The sequence below is a fragment of the Tiliqua scincoides genome, chromosome 6 (genome assembly GCF_035046505.1).
Source record: "Tiliqua scincoides isolate rTilSci1 chromosome 6, rTilSci1.hap2, whole genome shotgun sequence".
Taxonomy (NCBI): domain Eukaryota; kingdom Metazoa; phylum Chordata; class Lepidosauria; order Squamata; family Scincidae; genus Tiliqua; species Tiliqua scincoides.
This window is the reverse complement of record NC_089826.1, coordinates 30,478,182-30,499,020: the sequence shown is the minus strand read 5'-3', so window position 1 is coordinate 30,499,020 and position 20,839 is coordinate 30,478,182. Positions and strand designations below refer to the sequence as shown.

The following is a 20,839-nucleotide window of genomic DNA, read 5'->3' as shown; positions in this document are numbered from 1 at the left end:
AACAACCCTTTGAGGTTGGCTAGGCTGAGAGTGCCTGGGCCAAGGTGAACCAGAGAGCTTCTTGGCTTAGTGCAGTGGTTCTCAAACTCTCTGGGAGAGTTTGGGAGCCAGTAAGTCTTTGCGGGGGGGGGGAGGCAGCCGGGGCGGGGGGAAGGCAGTGGCATGATCCCCAGGATTGCGCTGCTCAGGGGGCTGCAGGGGCTTGGGTGTGCTTACCCAAGCTTCCTGCAGCATCCCCGGGGTGCGGGGAGCCCAGTGTGACTTCTGGCAGGGCTCCCCACAGTAGGGAAAGTGGATGCGGAGCGATCGTGCCCTGCCCCCGCTAAAGTGGAAGTGGAGCGCGATCGCTCTGCATCCACTTTCCCTGCTGCGAGGAGCCCTGCCAGAAGTCACACCAGGCTCCCCGCATCCCAGGTAGGCTGCAGGAGGCTTGGGTAAGTGCACCCAAGCCCCTGCAGCCCCCTGAGCGGCACGGTCCTGGGGATCGCGCCACTGCCTCTAGGCTGCCTCCGCCCCTTAAGGGAGCAGAGACCAGGGTCCTTAGGCTAAGGCATTGCGACGCCCCAGTTTGAATAGCACTGGCTTAGTGGGAATTTGAACCTGGGTAAAATTACAAGTGCATGCTAATTCTTCTTTAAAACAAATAGTGCCCTGCCACAGTTTCTAGCCTGTTCAGGCACCGCCCTCTGCACTATTAGTTGTTTTTAAAAAATCTTCTGCAACTGTCAATAGATTGCATGCCCTCCTCTTTCTTCGGTGCTACTTTAAAAAACAAAACTGAATCAAAAGCACACATTTGCGTACATTTGCCGCCTTGGGTGCCCTTCGGGGAGAATATAAATCGAATAAATAAATATGTGATTTTGTGCTTGAGTTGAAAAGCCAAAAAGAAGACAACCAAAATGATCAAAGAGCTGGAGTACCTTTCTTACTATTGATAAACTTGATAATTCCCTCACTTCAGCTATTTCTGATGATTATTAGATTGGGGATATGTTCTAAGACTCCTCATGATCAATTTATTTGTTTATTATTTAGATGTCTAACCCATTACGTTGTACTATCTGGTGACTGTCAAGTGATGATGTTCATAGCAAACCACTTTTAAAACAGAGGAAACAATCCAGAACAGCTTGTGATATAGCCTGGGTAGTGGCGGTCAGTCTTTTTTTGAAGGACAAAAGTCAATCATCTCAGCAGCATTGGCAAGTCCATGGTATTACCTAAAAGTAGCCTTTTGGATCTTGATCATGATCTGTGCTAGTTTTTTCTGCCCAGTTCAAAAATAAGAATAATATGATTCATAAGGAAAAACTATAGTCTGCCAATCTACTTAGTGGGAAATAAATCCCATTGAATTCAGTGGATCTTACTTCTGGGTAAGTATGTTGAGGACTGGGCTGACTGAATTATATAGTTCTGTGAAATGGCACAGTGGCAGTTAGGTGAAATGAGAGCCAATATTTTACACCAATATCATTTGGTGTTTTACACCAACATCACCATCACAAAAACAGTAGTGACAAAACATCAAAAACATCACAAAAACAGTAGTCAGGATCTTTGGAAGAAAAAAAGAGCTCTTTTTGTTTCTGATGTAGGATGACAGTGATGTGGAGTGGAAATTTGCTCGTTCCAAGCTGTGGCTATCATACTTTGATGATGGAAAAACACTGCCACCTCCGTTCAGTCTTGTACCAAGCCCCAAATCCTTTTTTTATTTCTTCATGAGGATCATTAAATTGTTTAAGTGCAGGAGGAAAAGGCTACAGAAGGATATGGAAATGGGAATAGGCAACTCAAAATCCAGGGTAAGTGTAAACCAGACTTTCATTATGTTTCATAGAATATTCTTACTTTCTGATTCTTTCCTGTTCCTTGAATTCTGAGGTGCTTGAGAGGGAGATTTGTAAAACAAAACAAATCATGACTTGGGCATTTTTTGGGAAGGTGTAATAATGCACTGGTATGATATTGTACGACGTGGTTTCAGGCCAGGTTGTGCTGCTACAAGTGTGCTGTTATGTGGGTGGGGATGCAACTTGTGGTGCCATGCTATCACTTCAGCTGAATTTCTTGGGGTGAAGGCAGATGAAATGTAGAGCAGTGTGCCTGATCTGGAAGCACCCTCACTCATTCACACCATTCACAACTTTCCAATCAGTAGGGTTATGTTTTGAACAAGCTGGCATTCCAGTAACTTGCGTAGTTTTGCATTTTTAAAGAACAGCTCTCTGTAAATGAAAATTCATAAGGTAATGAATGAACTAATAAATTTATAAGCAGTGCTTATGAACAAAAGTGAGAAGACTGCCTGAATCAGCAGGGACAAGACTCACAGCTGAATCAACATTTGATTCGCTGGCATGTATATTCCTTATAAACTTTCCTGAGAGTAAGTACCATTAAACACAGTGGGACTTACTTACATGACTTACATGATAGGATTGTACTATTAATTAAATTGCATGATAGGGACTTACATGATAGGATTGTACTAGTAATTAAATTGCAAAGGCAGTTGGGCTCATGCCATGGCCGAGAGATGGTCTTTCTTCACCATTTCATTGCAACCTCCTACTCCCCAGCCTCGTTAGCCTGCCCTCATGTGGCAGCAATTAAATATTTTCATTGCTGGCGAGCGACTCTTCTGTTGTTGTGAAGAAGCATCAAGATTAACAATGAGAATAACAAGCTCCTCTCCTGACAATCCAGTTGCATTTGTTTACAGTATTCATTGAGCTGACATTTTTTATATTTCACAAAAATTATTTACAGATTTTTCTCCGTTTCTCAGGCCCTGTTTAGATTGACCATGGGGGACTGCTAGCAAAGGCAAACATGTTTAAATTTGTTAAATGGTGAACTATTTTCCTCATTCAGGGAATAGTTAAAATATTCAGAGCCCAACTTGTTCCAGAAACTGATGCTGAAAAATATACATTCTTTTCATCAGGAATAAAATGATGCTGATTTAGAGTTGCAATAGCATGGAATTTAATCTAATCAATTGTGTGTTTTCCTAGCTGAATCTCTTTTCACAATCCAACTCGAAAGTTTTTGAATCTCGAAGCTTTAATAGCATTCTCAATCAGCCAACACGCTATCAGGTAAGTAGTTAAACTTTGAGGTACAAATTTATGTGAGTCTAATTCTGTGGGTTATAGCACAATATGAAAACCAAGAAGCCTTCATGACTTCATCACTGCATTATGTCTTTCTGTGTTTCTTTTGCATGCATTTTTGCCAACCTCCTAAATTACTTTTTAGGAGTTTTGAGTTTCTGCAGGGGAACTCTGAGAAACATGCTTGTGAGTCCATAGATGGTGTGCGCATTTAGATCACAGCCCAAAGTGCATTCCTTCATGAATAAATTAAGCCTGCAATCCTGTGCACATTTTCCTGGGAGTAAGCCCAATTGAACACAGTGGAAATTACTTCTGAGTAGATATGCATAGATTGTGCTCTAAATTGGTTATTTAATTACATTGACTTGTCTAAGGATGTTTATGATAATGGTATCTTCATAATAAAATGATAAGAATCGTCAAAAGATTAAATGTATGATATAATGCATTCAGCTGCAGAACATTATTTAAGCAGATAGAAAAATGACACACAGGTGAAATGCAGTCAAATTGTGAGTCTACTCACAAAGCAAAAATCTTGCTTTTTTCTCTAAATACAGTTGCATGGGTTCAAAGAATATTTGGTTCCAGCCCCAAAAGAACATTTTTGTTGTTGCTGCAATTAAAGGCACTGACTGCATTGGATGTTATTGCCACCTGAAACCAGGATTGACCTAGACAGATATTCCGACCAAAAAAGTCAGAATGTTATGTATTCCATCTCAAAAAGATCAGTGAGAAAAAGAGAAATGATTAATTTATTAAGATAGCAATCTGTGTAAATAAACATGAGCACATTATTCAGATGTGGTGATATGAAAGCATTTCCCATGCCCTTCTTTTTTTACTGTTGACATGTGTCTGAACTTGAGCCATACAATATATTAGGCTTTTTATTTACTGAATTAAAAATGCACCGACTATCTCTTTGGCAGTTGTTTCTGTTGAGTAGCAAGAAAGGAATTTGAATTAAGATCCAGCCTAATAATTTTTATACCAGAACTTGAAAACGTTAATTTCTTCCTACCTACAGAATAGTACAGTATACCCCTTTTTGTCTAGTGAACAGGAAAGTCACAAACCTCATTGAGGTTCACTGATTGGCTAAGCTGTAGTCTACCTGAACTGTAATTTGCCACAATCATGTGACACTATGTGACCCTTTCAGTTTTTACAACTAGCTCTGTCCATGTAGATCCAGGCTACATGTTTCAGGGTTCACTCCTATCCAACTTTCCAGAGCTGATAAAGCCGCTGTGCAGTTCTGAGGTTTCCATGGCTTTAGGAGGCTGCCATGGCTGTTCCCCCACTGCATGATGCAGCACATGAAATCACATGATGCAGCACAGACCGGTTGGTACCGCTGCATCTGTGCTGGAAAGTTGAATAGGATAGGGCCCAAAGTGAACACATAAATTGACCTTGAATTTAATTCAATTTTTAAAATAGCACACGGGGACCCAGGAAATGGGGAAAACCATAGTGGGGCTTTAGAACTTTGCTCCCACTGCAGTTCTGACCTTGAATCCCTCCCCCACTATTTAAAGGAGGAAAGCTTCAGCTGGCTGCCCTGAAGACTTCATGCATCTGATGAAGTGGATTGCAATCCATGAAAGTTTATGCTGAAATAAATGTGTAAAGGTGTTACAAGACTCTTTGTTGCTAATGATAGCGAATCCCTGTGTGACTTGAGGTCCCATAGTGCCACCTTGACTAAAACCCTTGCCTTTTGTCATTAGTGGAATCATGGAAGATCTGGCAAGGAGGTAAATGTGGTATCAGCAATGGCCCCCTTTAAGGGTGAAGGCTTGGGTATTCAGCAGGGAGTGTGCTGCACCGATGCAGCCACTTGAAGGCAATAGGGCCCTCAAGCATAAAAGCACCTGATGAAGGGAGAGTTTGGTGTGGGTAGCAGAAGGAGGAAAGCTTGAGGAAGGACAGACTGGATTAATGGACTAAGGAATTGATGGCTAATGGACTGCTGGAACTTCTGATGGACTGATGTGTGAATGGACTTTGGAAGCTGCTGGAGCAGAAATTACTGGAGACACTAAGACTGGTGTTTGGCTGCTGTGCCCAAGACCTGCTGAGGACCAAGGGGCTGCTGTAGTGGCTGGAGGCTGCTGGCAGGAAGGAGGACCTCTGTAGGTTAAACAGGCGAGCTACCCTAGTGGTGGGGTTCAGCAGTACTGCAGGGCAGAACCAGGGTCATTTTTGAGGAAAGAAGGGAAGCTAATTAGCTAGAAGTGGGCATAATTCTCCAGGCGGAGCTTGGACTGGGAATCTAGCAGAACATCTATCAGGACTGTCATTTTACTTGCAGCAGTAAAATGCTGCAAGGAAAGTATTTCTAAGACTAACTACTTAACAGCAGGATTAATTTGTTTTTAACTTGGTTGACATCTGGTGGTGAAAGTGTCGTACTGCACTGAGAGAGAGCTGATCCATTGCAGGTTTGGGATTACAAAAACCTATTCAAAAACCACATCAATGCCTATGTGCGCATATTTCCATGTGGTCATCTAGAAACTATAAAATATAGCTAATACCTATTCATTCCCATAAATGGGAGATGGTATGGGCATTTTTCTTGTGCACATATACGGCAGTGGGGTTTTTCCTGTGTGCAGTTTTCCTGCGAGCTTTTTTTATGTCCTTTGCTATCCCCTTTGTCTGTGCAGCTCTATAAACTGCACACATGGGAAAGGATAGATGTGCCATTGATTTTAAGAATGTAAAAGCTCAGTGCAGACTAACAAAGATCTGAAATCCAATTTCCCATTTTGATCCACAGTACTGAGTCAGGTCAAGAGGTATAACTGGTAGGTAAGATCCAGGTTTCAGTGTGAATATGCTAAGAATGGATGCATATGCTAAGAAAATACATCCTACTATTCTACTCCTATTAAATAGATGTAGTTGGAGAGTCTGGTTAGGGTAATATAGGTGACATTTATAATCCTTTCTTCATGCAAGTGCATTATCTTGAGTTTAATGACACATACCCAGGTAAGAATGCTTAGGATAAAAAGCAAGCAAAATAACAAGATTGTATGAATAATTTTTGAATGTTTATAGAGCATAATAATATCTTGGTGAATTTAATAAAGCTCTAAAAATGTCATCTGGGCAAGAGCAATTCAAGGATAAGTAAGTCATAGGATTTGGGAGGAACTGTAGCTCAGTGGGAGAGCAAATGCTTTGTAGTTTCAGTCCCCAAACCTCCAGCTGGAGGAATTTTTTAAGGTTGGTACTGAAAAGAAGTCCCAAGGTTGAGTTCATACATTCAAGGAAGGAAATTGCTCTTCTCACTACACTACACTTCTCACTACACTGAAAAGAAAATGTGAAAAAAGTATTTGACTGCAGTGTTATGAATGGTTTTGCTTCCAAGGGATCATGTAGCCCGTTCACACAGTATTTACTCTAGACCGATTTAGTGGGATTTCTTTCCAGGAAGTGTGTTTAAGATTATAGTCACAGGATGGCAAGATAATCATCTGATTAATTTGTGTGTTTTTTTGTTCCTCCATTAGCAAATCATGAAGCGACTTATAAAACGTTATGTTTTGAAAGCACAAGTGGACAAGGAAAACGATGAGGTTAACGAGGGTAAGATTCAAGCAGTTGTAGAATTATTGATTTTGTTTTCACAATAGCAGGACTCAAAACGCTGTGTAGATAATAGAATAGTAATTGGTATAGTATAGGAACCGGTCAGTACTGGTTGTTTTAGAGAGAGGTTTGGACTAGCCATGGAACAGTTGCAGACGAATCTTTATTTCCAGTTGTTTGTTTCCAGTTTCTGGAAACTAAGGATTAAACTCACTGTTGTTCCCATTATAACCCATTAACAGCACGTGCATGTTATTTAGAAGTAACTCCATTGCATTCAGTAGGACCTACTCTCAAGTAAGCAAGTATGGAATTTCAACCTAAGATTACTAATTTGCTGAAGAAAGCTGTCGTGTTTTCCTCAGAGTTCCATTGAATGCTGTTCCAATGCTCACATCTTTTGGGAGTCACAGAATGAACTTTGAAGATAGGAAATCAATTCCATTTTTGGTTTCAGCACCCCAAAAATAATCCTAAATTCGTTCAAACGTCCTTGGCAACAAAGTTGTCTTTAATGCAGAAACCTGCCACTTAAAGGCTCTCTCTCTTTCTGAGCACAAAGTATTCCCTCTATTGTAGGTTATGTTAACCCCATCTTTATAGATTAGGGGCAATACTGCACTTCATTGTTCCTGGCCATTCTGTCTCCAGTGAAGCATGCTATTAGGGTCCATGAGGAGAAGTCTACCACCTGACTGAACAGGTTGTAGACCTGCTGCTTGCAAGTAGGAATGCTGCAGGGAAAGTGAATTGTCTTAAAACAAAAAGAGGTAAATGTATCTGCAAGTGAAGCCTTAAGTACAAAAGCCTCTTGGATTGCACCTTTATTCTGAAGAAATATCCCACAAAAAGCAGCTTGTATGTGCCTCAAATCTCTGAAAATCCTCTGATTCGTGGCATGAGTCATTTGAAAGATATGTTCCAATGTAGTTATTTCATTGAAAATTTCAGTGAAATTAAAACAATGTATGGAAAATTTTAAGGCAGATTTTTCAAATGTTATCATGAACCTCAAATTTTTGGGGGGGCGGGGGGAAGAAACCAGTGAACTTCTTCAAGGTAGCTTAGCTGATGGTACTCTTATCTTGAAAGCAAGTCAAACCACAAGTAAGAGAATGCAGTTGAATAGATATATGGAATTACAGGCATGTGCAGCTTAACAACCTTCCGCTTAACAATGGACAACATACATGACAGTGGTCAGCATATTGCTGTGCAGCAAATGGTCCTCAGGTGTGCTGCAGGACTTTGGGGTCCTACCTAGATGAAATTCACCTGTGGTTGGTTGCCACCAGGCTCTCCTTTTACATAGATTACTAGCATAAGCTACTTCCTTTTGCCAAAAGCTTAAATGTTGTTTCTCTTCTATGTGGTACATTCTGTGACCTTTCCTAGAAAAAACACACACACAAATTTTGACCTATGTGGCTTCTTTGCCTCACTTTGTTATTTCCAAGCCCAAGTGAAACTCCAGGTGGCTCAGCAGCACCAAGTTTCTAATCCAAATAGGAAGATGGGAGCTATTTAATATATACCAATGAAAGACAGGAAATGCATGACTGGCAGCCAAGAAAATCAATCAAACCCCCAAAAGAGGAATGATTGTAGCTTTTTGGAAGCAGTTAATTACATTGGAAGACTCGACAAAAATCTTGTTGATTTAATTCTAGAAAGCGTGTCACTGCTGAGTAAAAACATTGAAAAGAATTTTCAACATTGACAAATTGATGTATCATTGATATATCACTTCATGCATCGGACTGAATGAGAGATCTATTTAAGTATGTATGAATCAGCAGAAGAAGATGAGCTGACAAAAGTCAGAAATAATAGAGAACTGAAACGGAAACATTCATCAACACAATGATTAAAATTTTAGTTATTGAACTTTAAACACAATCTTAATACTCATTTTTTTAAATGATAAAATACATCTAATGGTGGGCCTTGACAGTTTTAGTGCCTTGCCAGCCTGCTGTGAGATGAAAAAGGTTGAAAATTGCTGCAGACCAAGAGAAATGAGTCTTTAAGCTACATGAAACATTTTATCAACAAATATGGAACATAATAATTGAGCATGAATGCGCTAAATCAAATCTGTAGAGCTGTAAACTCAGTACTGCTATCGAATCAGACCAAAGAAAATTGATAGAGGGAAACTGGCTAAAAATAGTAAGCCTGCAAATTCTATCTTTGTTTAGAAACATAAACATGAATTAAATTATCTTCTTCTAAAATAGCTAAGAAAATATATGCGACTGAGCTTTCCCAGGGGTGCTGACTTGCTAAAGATAAGACAAGTTCGTTCATCAAATACAGGAAACACATTAACTTGTCAGTTTTGGCTTAGGAATGTATATGTCATAGCGGAGTCTGGAAAACCGTAAAAGTTATATTTGGATTTTAAAAAATGGTTTGTTTTGTGTATTTTATTACTACTGCAAAATACTTGCAAGCCTTTAAAAACTGTCCAGTTGTTTTAAACCAGTATCAAATGTCTTGTTAAGGCATTGTTACCTACTCAGAAATGAGCACTGCAATGTTGAAGAGACTGAATTGTGATACTAATTCTTAATCTTTCTATATTGTTGTGCATCTATTTTTTTTCCTCAGACACCCTGCACTTTTTTATCTGTGCTGATGTCAGGATCAATTAGGACTTCTAAAAAGTTGCTATCACAGCAGTGAAAATTCTGAAATATTAATGCACTGATATCAGTCAAACACAGTGGAATTAAAATGTGCTTCCATTAACAGTTAATATGATTTAGCTACTGATTATTTGCATAGTGGTCACATTTCAGATGTTAACACTATGTTGTTGAGTTGTTAAACAATATACAATTGTTGTATAACAATATACAATATATTGTATTGTTGCTAGGTCCAAAAAGCAAGACTCAGTAGTCAAGGGTGATCATCTGCAAGTTTTTATTTCATTGCTAGCAATGGGCATCTCATGGGACTACTGTCCAAAGCATTGAGAGCGAGTATCAATCTTAACTAGACCCTTTATAACATTTTGGGTCCTTTGTTTGAAGATTTGAACTTCCCATTGCCTGAAGTTTGACATCATAGATGGGGCTAACTCTTAATAGGCTGTAGATAGCCTTAGGGACACTTGATAGGTGAGCTTCAAGTTACAGGTTTCCAAATAAGGTAAAATTATACAATTAAACATATTGTATTACAAAGTTTTCAAGAATCAGTAGAGTGTGCTATAACATTATTTTATTCAGAACTGACCTTCTTGGCAGGACTTCAGACCTATTTCTTGGCATACATCTCCCTTCCTGATTAGGATGGTCCTGCTTGAGCCACCTGTCTTATCTCTCCTGCATTCCTTCTCCTGTGTTTAGCAAAACACTGTGGGGCTCTCTGCCAACCTCTGTTAAGCAAGGTCCTTTAAACTGCCTTTTAACAGTTTTACTCTGTGCCTTAATTCTATTTGACTATTGTGACCAATTACCTATTAAGGGTATAGTGGTGTATATCTTTCTAGAAGTGACCTCTTTCCTTTAGTGGTTGCCCAGCACCTTGAGCTAAGGCTTCAGCCAGCTTCTTGTGATTTTTCTTAATTTTAACATAAAACAAGCCAAACTTTCACTGCATCACAATTTCTTTTTAAGAAATCCTTCTCCCATTTACCTTCAAACAAGTTACTCAGACATTACATGCCAGGCAGACTGCTTTTTCCCTGCCCCAGCCCCCTTTAACATTAATTTCTCCATTTCAGTTGCAATTCAAACAAAGATTGATTCTCAAGAATGTTCTTGCTTATCTAATTAAATGTATTCTTTTTCTAAATTCATCTCTTGCAGGTGTCTGTATCCAGCTAGCTAAACCTATATTAGCCTGCCAACTGATAATACTAAGACTTTTCTTACTACAATGTTGCATATATGTTTTCTCAGCTTGTGATATCTTGGCTGGCCATATACTTCTGCCAAGGAGTTTATCTATCTTTGAGATACAACTCCCTTTTCTAAATTCCAAAGTCTGTGAAACCAGCAAAACAGCTTTCTAAGCAGCTTTTCTGTGAGACTAACTTATGATTCTTTTAGATGAAAATGGCTTTCACTATTCTATATGCTCCTATGCTTTTAAGCCTTATTGCCCCAATGGCATATTACCCTGGTCATTCTGTTACCTTCCATCAGTATAAGTGTGCCAGTTTACAATTGCCAGTAAAAAGATGGGCTGACTGATTACCTGTGTCACCTGCCTGACACTTTTACCTTATCAGTTTCATTCTGAATGGTAAACTGCCTGCTGCTTTGGGATACAAACGAGGAACTCATATTTATGGTGTTCTTCAGAAGCACTGGCTCAAGTAGAAGGAAACTCCCATAGCAGCAGGCCCTTGAAGATTCCAGAAACTCCTGGATTGTTTTGTTTCCACACTCCTGTGATTGTTTATTGCCACACTATAAGTTGGAAGCAAAATTACAGAGTGACTGCAATAAGTTTTGAGTAATTATGCTGATTGGTTCAGGTTTGCAGTCATAATGAATTGGTGTAGTTGATCACTTTTTACATGGTTCTGTCATTTGGGAATTTCAGGTCTTGTTTTTCTGTGAATTTGCCATAAGCAATATAACAGAGTCAATAGCGTCTTTAAAATATCTAAAATATTTCTGCTTATTACCTACACAGGTGAATTGAAAGAAATTAAACAAGATATTTCCAGTCTACGCTATGAACTTCTGGAAGACAAGTCTCAAGCAACAGAAGAGTTAGCAATTCTCATACATAAACTCAGTGAGAAACTCAACCCAAATATATCAAGATGTGAATGACGGGTAGTGATGTAACCTAACTTAATCCTTGGACTTTGACCACAGCACAAGTACTGGCAATAATATTTCTGAGTGACTCTTATACTTGAAAAACGTATTGTAGATTTTTAGCACTAAACAACTTTATGTACAGCTTTGTTGAAAAACAGTCTTAGAATGTTGTATGAATTTACATGCCAAAAATGTTCTGTTTATTTAATGTGTATTTTGCATTTATTTAATTAGGTGCAGTTGTAGCTGAACAATCTTGCATTGCTAATAGTTTTCTGAACAAAAAGCATTCACACTGAACAACGGCAGGAAAACACTGTAGAGAAACAAAGCAATCCTTTGCATGTCTACTCAGAAGTAATCCCATTGAATTCAATGGGATTTACTCCCAAATCATGTGTATCGGATTGCAGTCTCGCTCTGCCATACTGGTGTGAACAGGATTCTGTAGAATATAACTAAAGTTCAACCAGCTCAGTGAAAGTTTACTTGAAATTACTTTGGGCACAATCCAGCCAAAGTTAAGCATTTTAAATTCCCGTTAACTTCATGGGCGCATACTTTTTTCTTCAAAATCAATGGCCTTCCATATACACTTATTAGGAACCAGTCCCTTAAGTTCACTGGGGCTTTCTCTGTGGTATGTGTGCATAGGACTGAAGTCTTTTACATGCTCAACTTTTGCTGGATTATGACTCTTTGTTGTTTATCAGCTTTCTGCCAAGAAAGAAAAAAGCCATGGGCAACTGAATGTTTTAATAGTGGAAATAAAAATGTGGCTGTACTATTAGTAGTGCTGCTTAACATACAATAACGTACATACATTATATATGTGTTGCATCATATTTGCTTTCAGAATAGGAATTAGGGTTTTGTTTTTTTTACTTTGAACTAATGTGAACCCTGTCAAAATATACATTTTCATGTGGTGAAGATGATTTTTTAAAATTAAGATACTATGCAGGGCTGATATTTTGTTACACTGTTCCAAATAATGCCTCTGAAGCTTCCTTGTTAACTAAAATATTCAAACTTTAGTGACTCTGTCTTATTTTGCTTTTTATACCACAGCAGTGGATTTGGGGAAATAGAACACTACAGAGATCCTTTTGTGCATTTATATAAGGTTGAGCCTTGGTATCAAGGAGGGTTCCATTCCCAGAACTCAGGTGCATGGCAAAGATTGCAAATCTTTAAAGCAAACCCATTAAAGCAAATGGATTTGCAAAGCAAATCTAAACAGCCTTGCTGACTTTTGTAATGCATCAGGCAGACAATTTCTCTTCAGGTGCTGAGAAAGGCTTCACTCAGAGGCATCCATCCCCCCCTTCATGGAGCCTTCAGAGCAAGGAAAGAATGGAGGTGATAATCACTTCCACTTAGCATTCTTTTGCATGCTCAGGAGGAAGGGAGGTGCTGTTCTAAGCACCTGGAGAGAGAATGATTGATGCCAGCCAGCTGCCTTCTACCACATTAATGAGGCTATTCTTAAATGGCTTTTTTCCTTTGATTGAAAGGGCCCTTCTCATTATGGTGAGATAAAACAGTGGGTGAAAAATCTTTGGATAATTAAGTTATACCTGTAGTTGAAAATGATAATATCTGAGATATAGATCTTTAAAGTGTGTACAAGTGTAGCTAATCTGTATTAAATGACGCTATCTTCATACCTGGAAAACTGGAGACAGCTCATATAGTTTCTCATGCTGTCTACATCCTTTTAAAAGTTTTCTCCCATTGTTTCCCAGTTTCAGTCCAGTATAGATCCCTATGTAAAAAGTATTCCACACAAAATTAACATCCCCAGCTCAGATTTTGTCTTATTATATTTTGTCTCAGCTTGTCTCATTATATGCAGTATTTCTGTTTTAAAAATACCTTGCTACTATATTATATATGATATAATTTTATTGTTAAACATAGAAAGGTCACACAGTACATCTTAGACCAACCATTATTTCTTCTATACTTTGAATTCCTGGATGCTGCTTCCCTTGTTCTCTCAAGAGGATTTAGAACTTCTGGAAGCAGCAGTTAGTGTGGAGGAAACTATAAATGGAATAAATAATATGAAAAAGCAGGAAAGCACAGAGTTTAGATGAATATACCACGGAATATTATAAAATTTTCTCAGATAAATCAGTTCCACCATTTAAAAACCATAAGTGAAGCAACAAGATTAGGGAAAATATCAGCAACATGGCCAGAAGCAAAAATAGTACTGGCTTCTAAAATGGAAAAGTCTGAATCATTCTGGCATGTATAGGCTGATTTCTTTGTTGAGCCAACACCAAAAATACAGACTGCTATTTAGCCAAATATATTTACATAGATCAGAATGAGTTTATCACAGAGGGAGACCTATGGCTTCTAATACAAGCAAACCAATTGATGTGAACTTATCAAACTTACTGACAGCCCAATCCTGAGCTGCCTGGGGCGTCCAGCCTTGGCGGCACCGAGAATGGCTGCCACCAGATCCAGTGCGCCTCGGGCTACCACAGGAGGTATCTCAGGAGAAGAGGACTTTTGTCTCCTTCTCCCGTGTAAGGTAAGCAGCCCCGCAATGGGGCTACTCACTTTACTGCTAACGTAAAGGTATTTGTGTAGGGTGCCGAGCCCCACTCGCACGCCTTGGATCCTGTGGAGCAGAGCTCCATGGACCCACCTCCCTCCCTTCCCTGGCACGCCTCCCAGCCATCCCCCTCCCCATTCCCTGCCTCCCTGTCATGCCTCCTGCCCGCCCTCTCTCCGCCCCCTGCTGGCCTCCCCCCTCCCTGGAACGCCTCCACTCTGCTCCTGCTTACCATGCCGCAGCTCGGCAGTCCGTGAGACCGCCGAGCAGCGGAGGCTAGCACGGGCAGTAGCACGGCGGTGAGGCTCGCAAATGTGCCAATAGTGCGTGGCAGCACCAAGCCCAGAATTGGGCTCTAAGTTGGCCAACAACTATAAAAAGCATTATGCATTATTTTAGATACAAAAAAAGCCTTTTACCTCTTTCAGCCCAATCATAACAACATAAGAATAGCCCTGCTGCATCAGGCCAAAGGCTTATCCACTCCTGCTTCTTGTATCTCACAGTGGTTCACCAGATGCCTCAGGGAGCACACAAGACAACAAGATACCTGCATCCTGTTGCCACTCTCTTGCATCTGGCCTTCTCAGATAGCCTATTTCTAAAACCAGGAGGTTGCATATACCCATCACAGCTTGTAACCTCTGCGGGACCTTTCTTCTACAAATGTCCAATCCCCCTTTAAAGGCATCTAGGCCAGATGCCATCCTCTCATCTTGTGGCAAGAAGTTCTTGCCACAAGATGTAGGGTAAGATTCCTGACCCTAATCATATGTTGGGTAAGGAATATTTTCTTTTGTCTGTCCTAACTCTCCCAACACTCAGTTTTAGTGGATGTCCCCTGGCTCTGGTGTAGTGTGAGAGAGAACATTCTCCTATCCACTTTATCCATCCCCTGCATAATTTTGTACGTTTCAATCATATCCCCCCCCCCTTTCAGGCCTCTTTTTTCTAGACGGAAGAGCCTGAAATGCTGTAACCTTTCCTCACAAGGGAGGTGCCCTGGCCCAGTAATCATTTTGGTCACTCTTTTCTGCATCTTTTCCAGTTCCACTATGTCCTTTTTGAGATGTGGCAACCAAAATTTCTCGCAATACTCCAGATGTGGCTGTACCATCAATTTGTACAATGGCATTATAACATTGGCTGTATTATTTTCAATCCCTTTTTGAATGATTTTGACAATGGAATTGGCCTTCTTCACCAGCCACACACTGAATCAACACTTTCCTTTAGCTGTCCACCAGCACCCCAAGATCTCTCTTGATCCGTCAGACAGCTCAGAACCCATTAGCCTGTATGTGAAATTTTGATTTTTTTTTTATGTTTTTTGCCCCAGTATGCATTACTTTACACTTAATTATACTGAAATACATCTGCCATTTTGCTGTCTGGTCTCACAATCCTTCTCGAGCTCTTCACAATCCCTTCTGGACCACCACCCAGAAAAGTTCAGTGTCATCCGCAAACTTGGCCACTTCACTGCTTATCCCTATCTCCAGGTCATTTATAAAGCAATCCTATCTGGGCCTTGCACTGCAGGAATTCTGACCCTTATGCAAGCGCAAAGGACCCTTGTGGTGATGCAGAAGCCACGCTGTTGTTGGGCACTTTCAGGCTATGGCTGCAAATGTGCAGAAGTGTTGCGTGTGCATCAGTGGCTCCAAGAGGCCCTGCTGCTGCTGCTGGAGGCAGCTGGGAGGACATGGTTCCTGGCAGCAGCAACTTGTACCAGGATTCTATTCCCTCTTTCCCAGGCCACCCTGTCCCCTTTCTCTTCTCAGATTTATGCCAGCTACATCAATGGTATTAATTCAAGATCCATAGGAAGCCGGAAGGTCTATCTAGTAAGTAAAACATACCTCTGGCTGACCTTCTGGTTTCCCTCTACCACTGGATGCAGTACATGTTTCATCAGTGGAGCTGCAATGAGGACAATGGTTGGTTGGGGTAGGACTGGGCTGTTTGAATGACAATATGTTTTGCAGTAGATTAATCTTGGGGGTCAGTTAAATGTCTGTTTGGAAATATTCAGAATAAATGTTATTAAAAATCCTCTTTTTATTTATTCACATTGTAAATTATTTACTTCCTTTATGAGAAATTATCTTACTAGAAACAACATATTTGCTAGAGTGTCTACTCCCTTTTTACAGCAAGATATACCAAGAGGTCGTTTACATAGAGGCACTTTACATTTATTATTATTATTATTATTAACAGTATTTATATACCGCTTTTCAACTAAAAGTTCACAAAGCGGTTTACAGAGAAAAATGAAATAACTAAATGGTTCCCTGTCCCAAAAGGGCTCACAATCTAAAAAGATGCCAAGGAATTTACATACACAGAGATGATTTAATATTATTATTATGCAGCTAGATGCAGCATTACACTTCATATATGAATCTATGGATGAAATGAATCTGTGGATGCATTTACAATAACTGAACAAGATCTGAGGAGTATTAACTTTGATAAACTCTGATATGTAAAAAAGAAAAACTACAGACTGGACATTTTAATCAATAATTGGAGTTTTTGTAATCTGGGACATATAGAGACCAAGATTCTCCCCAAGAATGTTGTCATTAACATCTCTCTTTCTGAACAATGAAATTAAGAGTGTTAGGATGCTAATGAGGAACAGAACCATTTGGCCAGACTGGGAACTAGAAAATATCAGAAACAACAATCTACAACAATTAAATCTATATCATACGTTGAAAGTATAGTACACTAAGTAAAATGAAGGGAATTAAATCACCATTATTCTATTTTTTCAATTTAGAGGAATTATTCAAGTACTTCTAGCTAAATAGGGCACAATCTGAGACAAAATAAGCTTTTGAAGTCCTACTTGCTAGTCAAGAACCTAAGGGGAATTACTAGTAAAATCTGTTATCCCCTGCAAACAATTAAGAATGATTTAAATGTGATTGAAAGGAACAGGATGCAAAGCCTAACTAAATTTTCAGAAGAGGAATGGATTTCAGTAAGTAATTATGTTATTTCCAAAGAACTTTTTTTTTTACAAAAGTTTTTTAAAGATCATATACTACTGGCACTTATTGCCATATAAAACTGCTAAAGATATTTCTTAACACCAAGATGAATTCTGGTAGTGGCATACTACAATGCTGACTATAAGTATACATGTATGCATATTATTAATATATTCTGGAGTTGATCTGAAATACAGAAGTTCGCGTAATGTACAGCAAATAATTCAAAATATAATTGGGTTTGAAATTGAGGCTGACCAAAGGAAAATATTACTTTTAGATCTTTGGGATGTGGTAGAATCTATTGATTTAGAAATGGTGCTCACGCTGCCATCCCTCATTAAAGTATTAATTGTGGATTCTTGGACACAAGAAGAAATATCAGTCCTTATATTGGCAAAGGAGAGCACAAGAGAGCATAAGTTTAAAAAAATGATTTAGAACTATGTTTCTCAAAAGTGAGCTCCTAGGAGTGTTGGGGCCTCCTGAGACCCCTTCAGAGGCTCCATGAGCACACCATTAGCTGTCCCCTGCCCAGTATACACTGGTGCTCTAGGACTCCCAGACTCCACGCTTGTGCTGGTGGGGCTCCTTGAAACTCCTTTTAGGAGGATAAAGGGCTCCAGAGACCAAAACGTTTAAGAACTGCTGATTTAGAATGTGATGTCATATCACCCACCAGTCTCCTCTCCCACACTTTTTCATCTGCTCTGTTCTCTTCCTTTCACAGTACAGGAAATAGAAAGAGAAAGAAGAGCAGAGTGGAGGAGGAGGGCAGAGTGGTGGGTGCATTAAGAATATAAGAGCCATGCTGCATTAGGCCAAAGGCCCATCTAGTCCATCTTCCTGAACCTCACAGCATTGGCATACCCAGGGGAGGGCAAGGGGTGCAAATGCCCCAGGTGCTGTGCCGGGGGGGCAGCGCTATGATCTGTCCCCCATCCCCTGGCTACGCCAAGGATTACACTGAGAGTGGCTGCAGCAGCTGCTCTGGTTCCACATTGCTCTGAGGGCTGCCCCCTCCCCTTGCTTTGGGGAGAGAGTGCTTTGGGGCTGCTGGAAGTGGCACCCAGGAGGCAAGTACTGCCTGCCACCTGGAAGTGGCACTTGCCTGTGTTCAGGGTGCCACTTCCAGCAGCCCCAAAGTGCTCCAATGAAGCCTTTCGTGCCACTTAGAAGCCTGGCCTGCTTCCTTCCTTCCCCCTTTGTTTCAAAGGCGGACAACAAGAGACCTGCATCCTGGTGCCCTCCCTTGCACCTGGCATTGTGAGGTGGCCTACTTCTGAAATCAGGAGGTTGCGCATACCCATCACGGCTTCTAACTTACAATGGACTTTTCCTCCATAAATTCCCTTTTAAAGGTCAGACCCCATCACCACATCCTGTGGCAAGGAGTTCCACAGAGTGACCACATGCTGGGTAAATAGTTTGTCCTAACTCTCCTGACACTCAGTTTTAGTGGATGTCCCCTGGTTCTGGTGCTGAGAGGGAAAAGAACATTCCTCTATTCACTCTATCCACCCCTGCATAAAGTCTTTCCCCATATATGTGGCAAGGAGTTCCACCAGTTAATATTTTCTTTTGTCTGTCCTGTCTCTCCCAATACTCAAGGTTAGTGGATGCGCCCTGGTGCTGCTATTGTGTGAGTGGGAAAAGAGCATTCCTTTATATAGTGATAAAGGGATGCTCTTTTCCCACTCTATCCATTCCCTGCATAATGTCTTCCCCCATATCATGTGGCAAGAAGTTCCACCAGTTAACATTTTCTTTTGTCTCTCCTGACTCTCCCAATAATCAGTGTTAGTGGATGTCCCCTAGTGCTGGTGTTGTGTGAGGGGGAGCCACGTCCTGTGGCAAGGAGTTCCACAGACTAATCATGTGCTGCCTGTCCTATCTCCGCCAGCACTCATTCTGCCCACGTGGTGCCTGAGGTGGCCACTGCAGCCAGCCTCATGGGTGAGCTGGCCCTGGCCCTTTATTTGCAGAAGCCTTGGGTTTCATTCAGAGCAGCTGTGGCTGAACTAAGGAAGACAAGGGCACCCCTGAGCATACACAGAGTTCCTGAGGACACATCAGTTCTCCCGAGTCTCGCGCCTGTTCTGTCCCTCCAGGAGGGAGAAGGCAGGCTCGGCCCCGCCTCCCCACACCTGCTCCAGAGCCTCCTTCCTGGGGAGCAGAACCACTAGTTCTCTACCAGTGGTATGTATATACAGGGTGCTGTAGGCTTATACCATAGTCTTTTGAGACTGAAGGTTGCCAACTGGTATGTATAAACCTACCATTGAAACTAATGACTGGTGTACACACATTCAACAAGGGAGAGGAAAAGAGAGGATGGGAAGTCTCTTTTGAGCTTTACAGGAACTACCTCCCAGGCACAGGCAGCATACAAGGGAAGATGAATCACGGCCCTTATATAAGAGACAAGGCACAGCATTAAACTCTTTCTGTAGAAGAAAATGGTGCTGTCCAACTATGTTTTGCTATGAGAGGGTTGTCAAAGGGCCAGAATTGCATAGGAACAAATAGAATATTATTGCCTTGACTAGTTTCAAAAATAATGTTGCAAAGACACACACAAAAATTCCAACCCAGTAATTTTTTTTTGCTATTAGTACATTTCATAAATCCTAACAAAGTTAGCACACATACTTGCATTGAAGTGACCAGCGTGGTTCTTTGCTGTGTTTGTAGTGAGGTGTGCCAGTCTGTGCTGTGAACATGAATCCATGCACATACCCTGCTTTCAAAGATAATTTTCTCTTTTAACAAAACGACTTTGGAGGTGGATGGTGCCATCTTGCATTCAGTGAGTCTGAACATGTGTGTGTGTAATGATTTCCCATTTGCCATGCAAAGAAAGTAGCCAGTTAGTGCAAACCCTAAGCTTCTTCCACTGTTAAGTCACTGAATGCCTGCCTCGTCTCCAATGATCTGTCAAGACCAAACTATATAAGACATGGAAGATGTTTAATGTGTGTGTGTTAGATCAGGGCTGTGACACAAGGGAGAGTACTGATTCTCACTGCACTGATTCTCTGATATGAACTCTCCTCACTGCTTTCTCTGCACTGGGGAAAGCAGAGAGGCACAATACCAGTACAGTATATCTTATGTTTTCCTCTTTATTATGCTATCAGTAGTTCAGGGAGAAGGTATGATTTGCATCAGGGAAATTATGCAGGGGAAAGAGTTAGATCCCCCCCTCCCAATGCCACGATCACATCCAAACTGGATTGTGTGCCTCATGTATGGTTTGGCCCTCAGTCAGCATAATGCCTGTTGGGCAATAATGTAATGTAATATATTGGATTCTAGTATGTTGGAATCTCTGGACTGGTGAGGGATTATTCACAGAGAAAATGCACTCTATAGGTACAGGACTTCTTTGCCTTGAGGACATTAAAAAGCATACACAACAACTTTGTTTCCTTAGAGGAAAATAATCTTTCATACTGAGGCACTCAGCCAGAATGACCAGAACTTTCTACATGTCTCCCAAGCAGTTGGCTTTAGGTTGCTTCAGGGTATAGTCACCTAGCTGGATTTTTTTTTTTGCATACTCTCAAGGCTCAGGTGCCAGAATGCTACTTAGCTAATAAATTCATCTGTCTATTAGATAAAGTGACCTGCCCTTTCTTGTGGATGAACTGTGAATTTCACCTCCTGAAGGTATTAATTGCATTTTAAGTGACAGGTTTGAATTTTCCTAAAGTGGAAGCATGT

At 40.6% G+C, this 20,839-nt stretch overlaps 1 protein-coding gene across 4 annotated transcripts in view; it reads left to right on the top strand.

The window, feature by feature from the left end:
• TRPC3 (transient receptor potential cation channel subfamily C member 3) overlaps positions 1-12,501 on the top strand; it is a 72,694-nt gene extending 60,193 nt beyond the window's left edge. For all 4 annotated transcript variants that reach the window (XM_066631883.1, XM_066631886.1, XM_066631885.1 and 1 more), the window contains 4 exons: positions 1,602-1,811; positions 3,027-3,110; positions 6,665-6,740; positions 11,400-12,501. In XM_066631883.1, coding sequence (XP_066487980.1) covers positions 1,602-1,811; positions 3,027-3,110; positions 6,665-6,740; positions 11,400-11,542 — 513 coding nt within the window. In that variant the 3' untranslated portion in view covers positions 11,543-12,501. The remainder of the gene's footprint in view (positions 1-1,601; positions 1,812-3,026; positions 3,111-6,664; positions 6,741-11,399) is intronic.
• Positions 12,502-20,839: the final 8,338 nt, after the last annotated feature.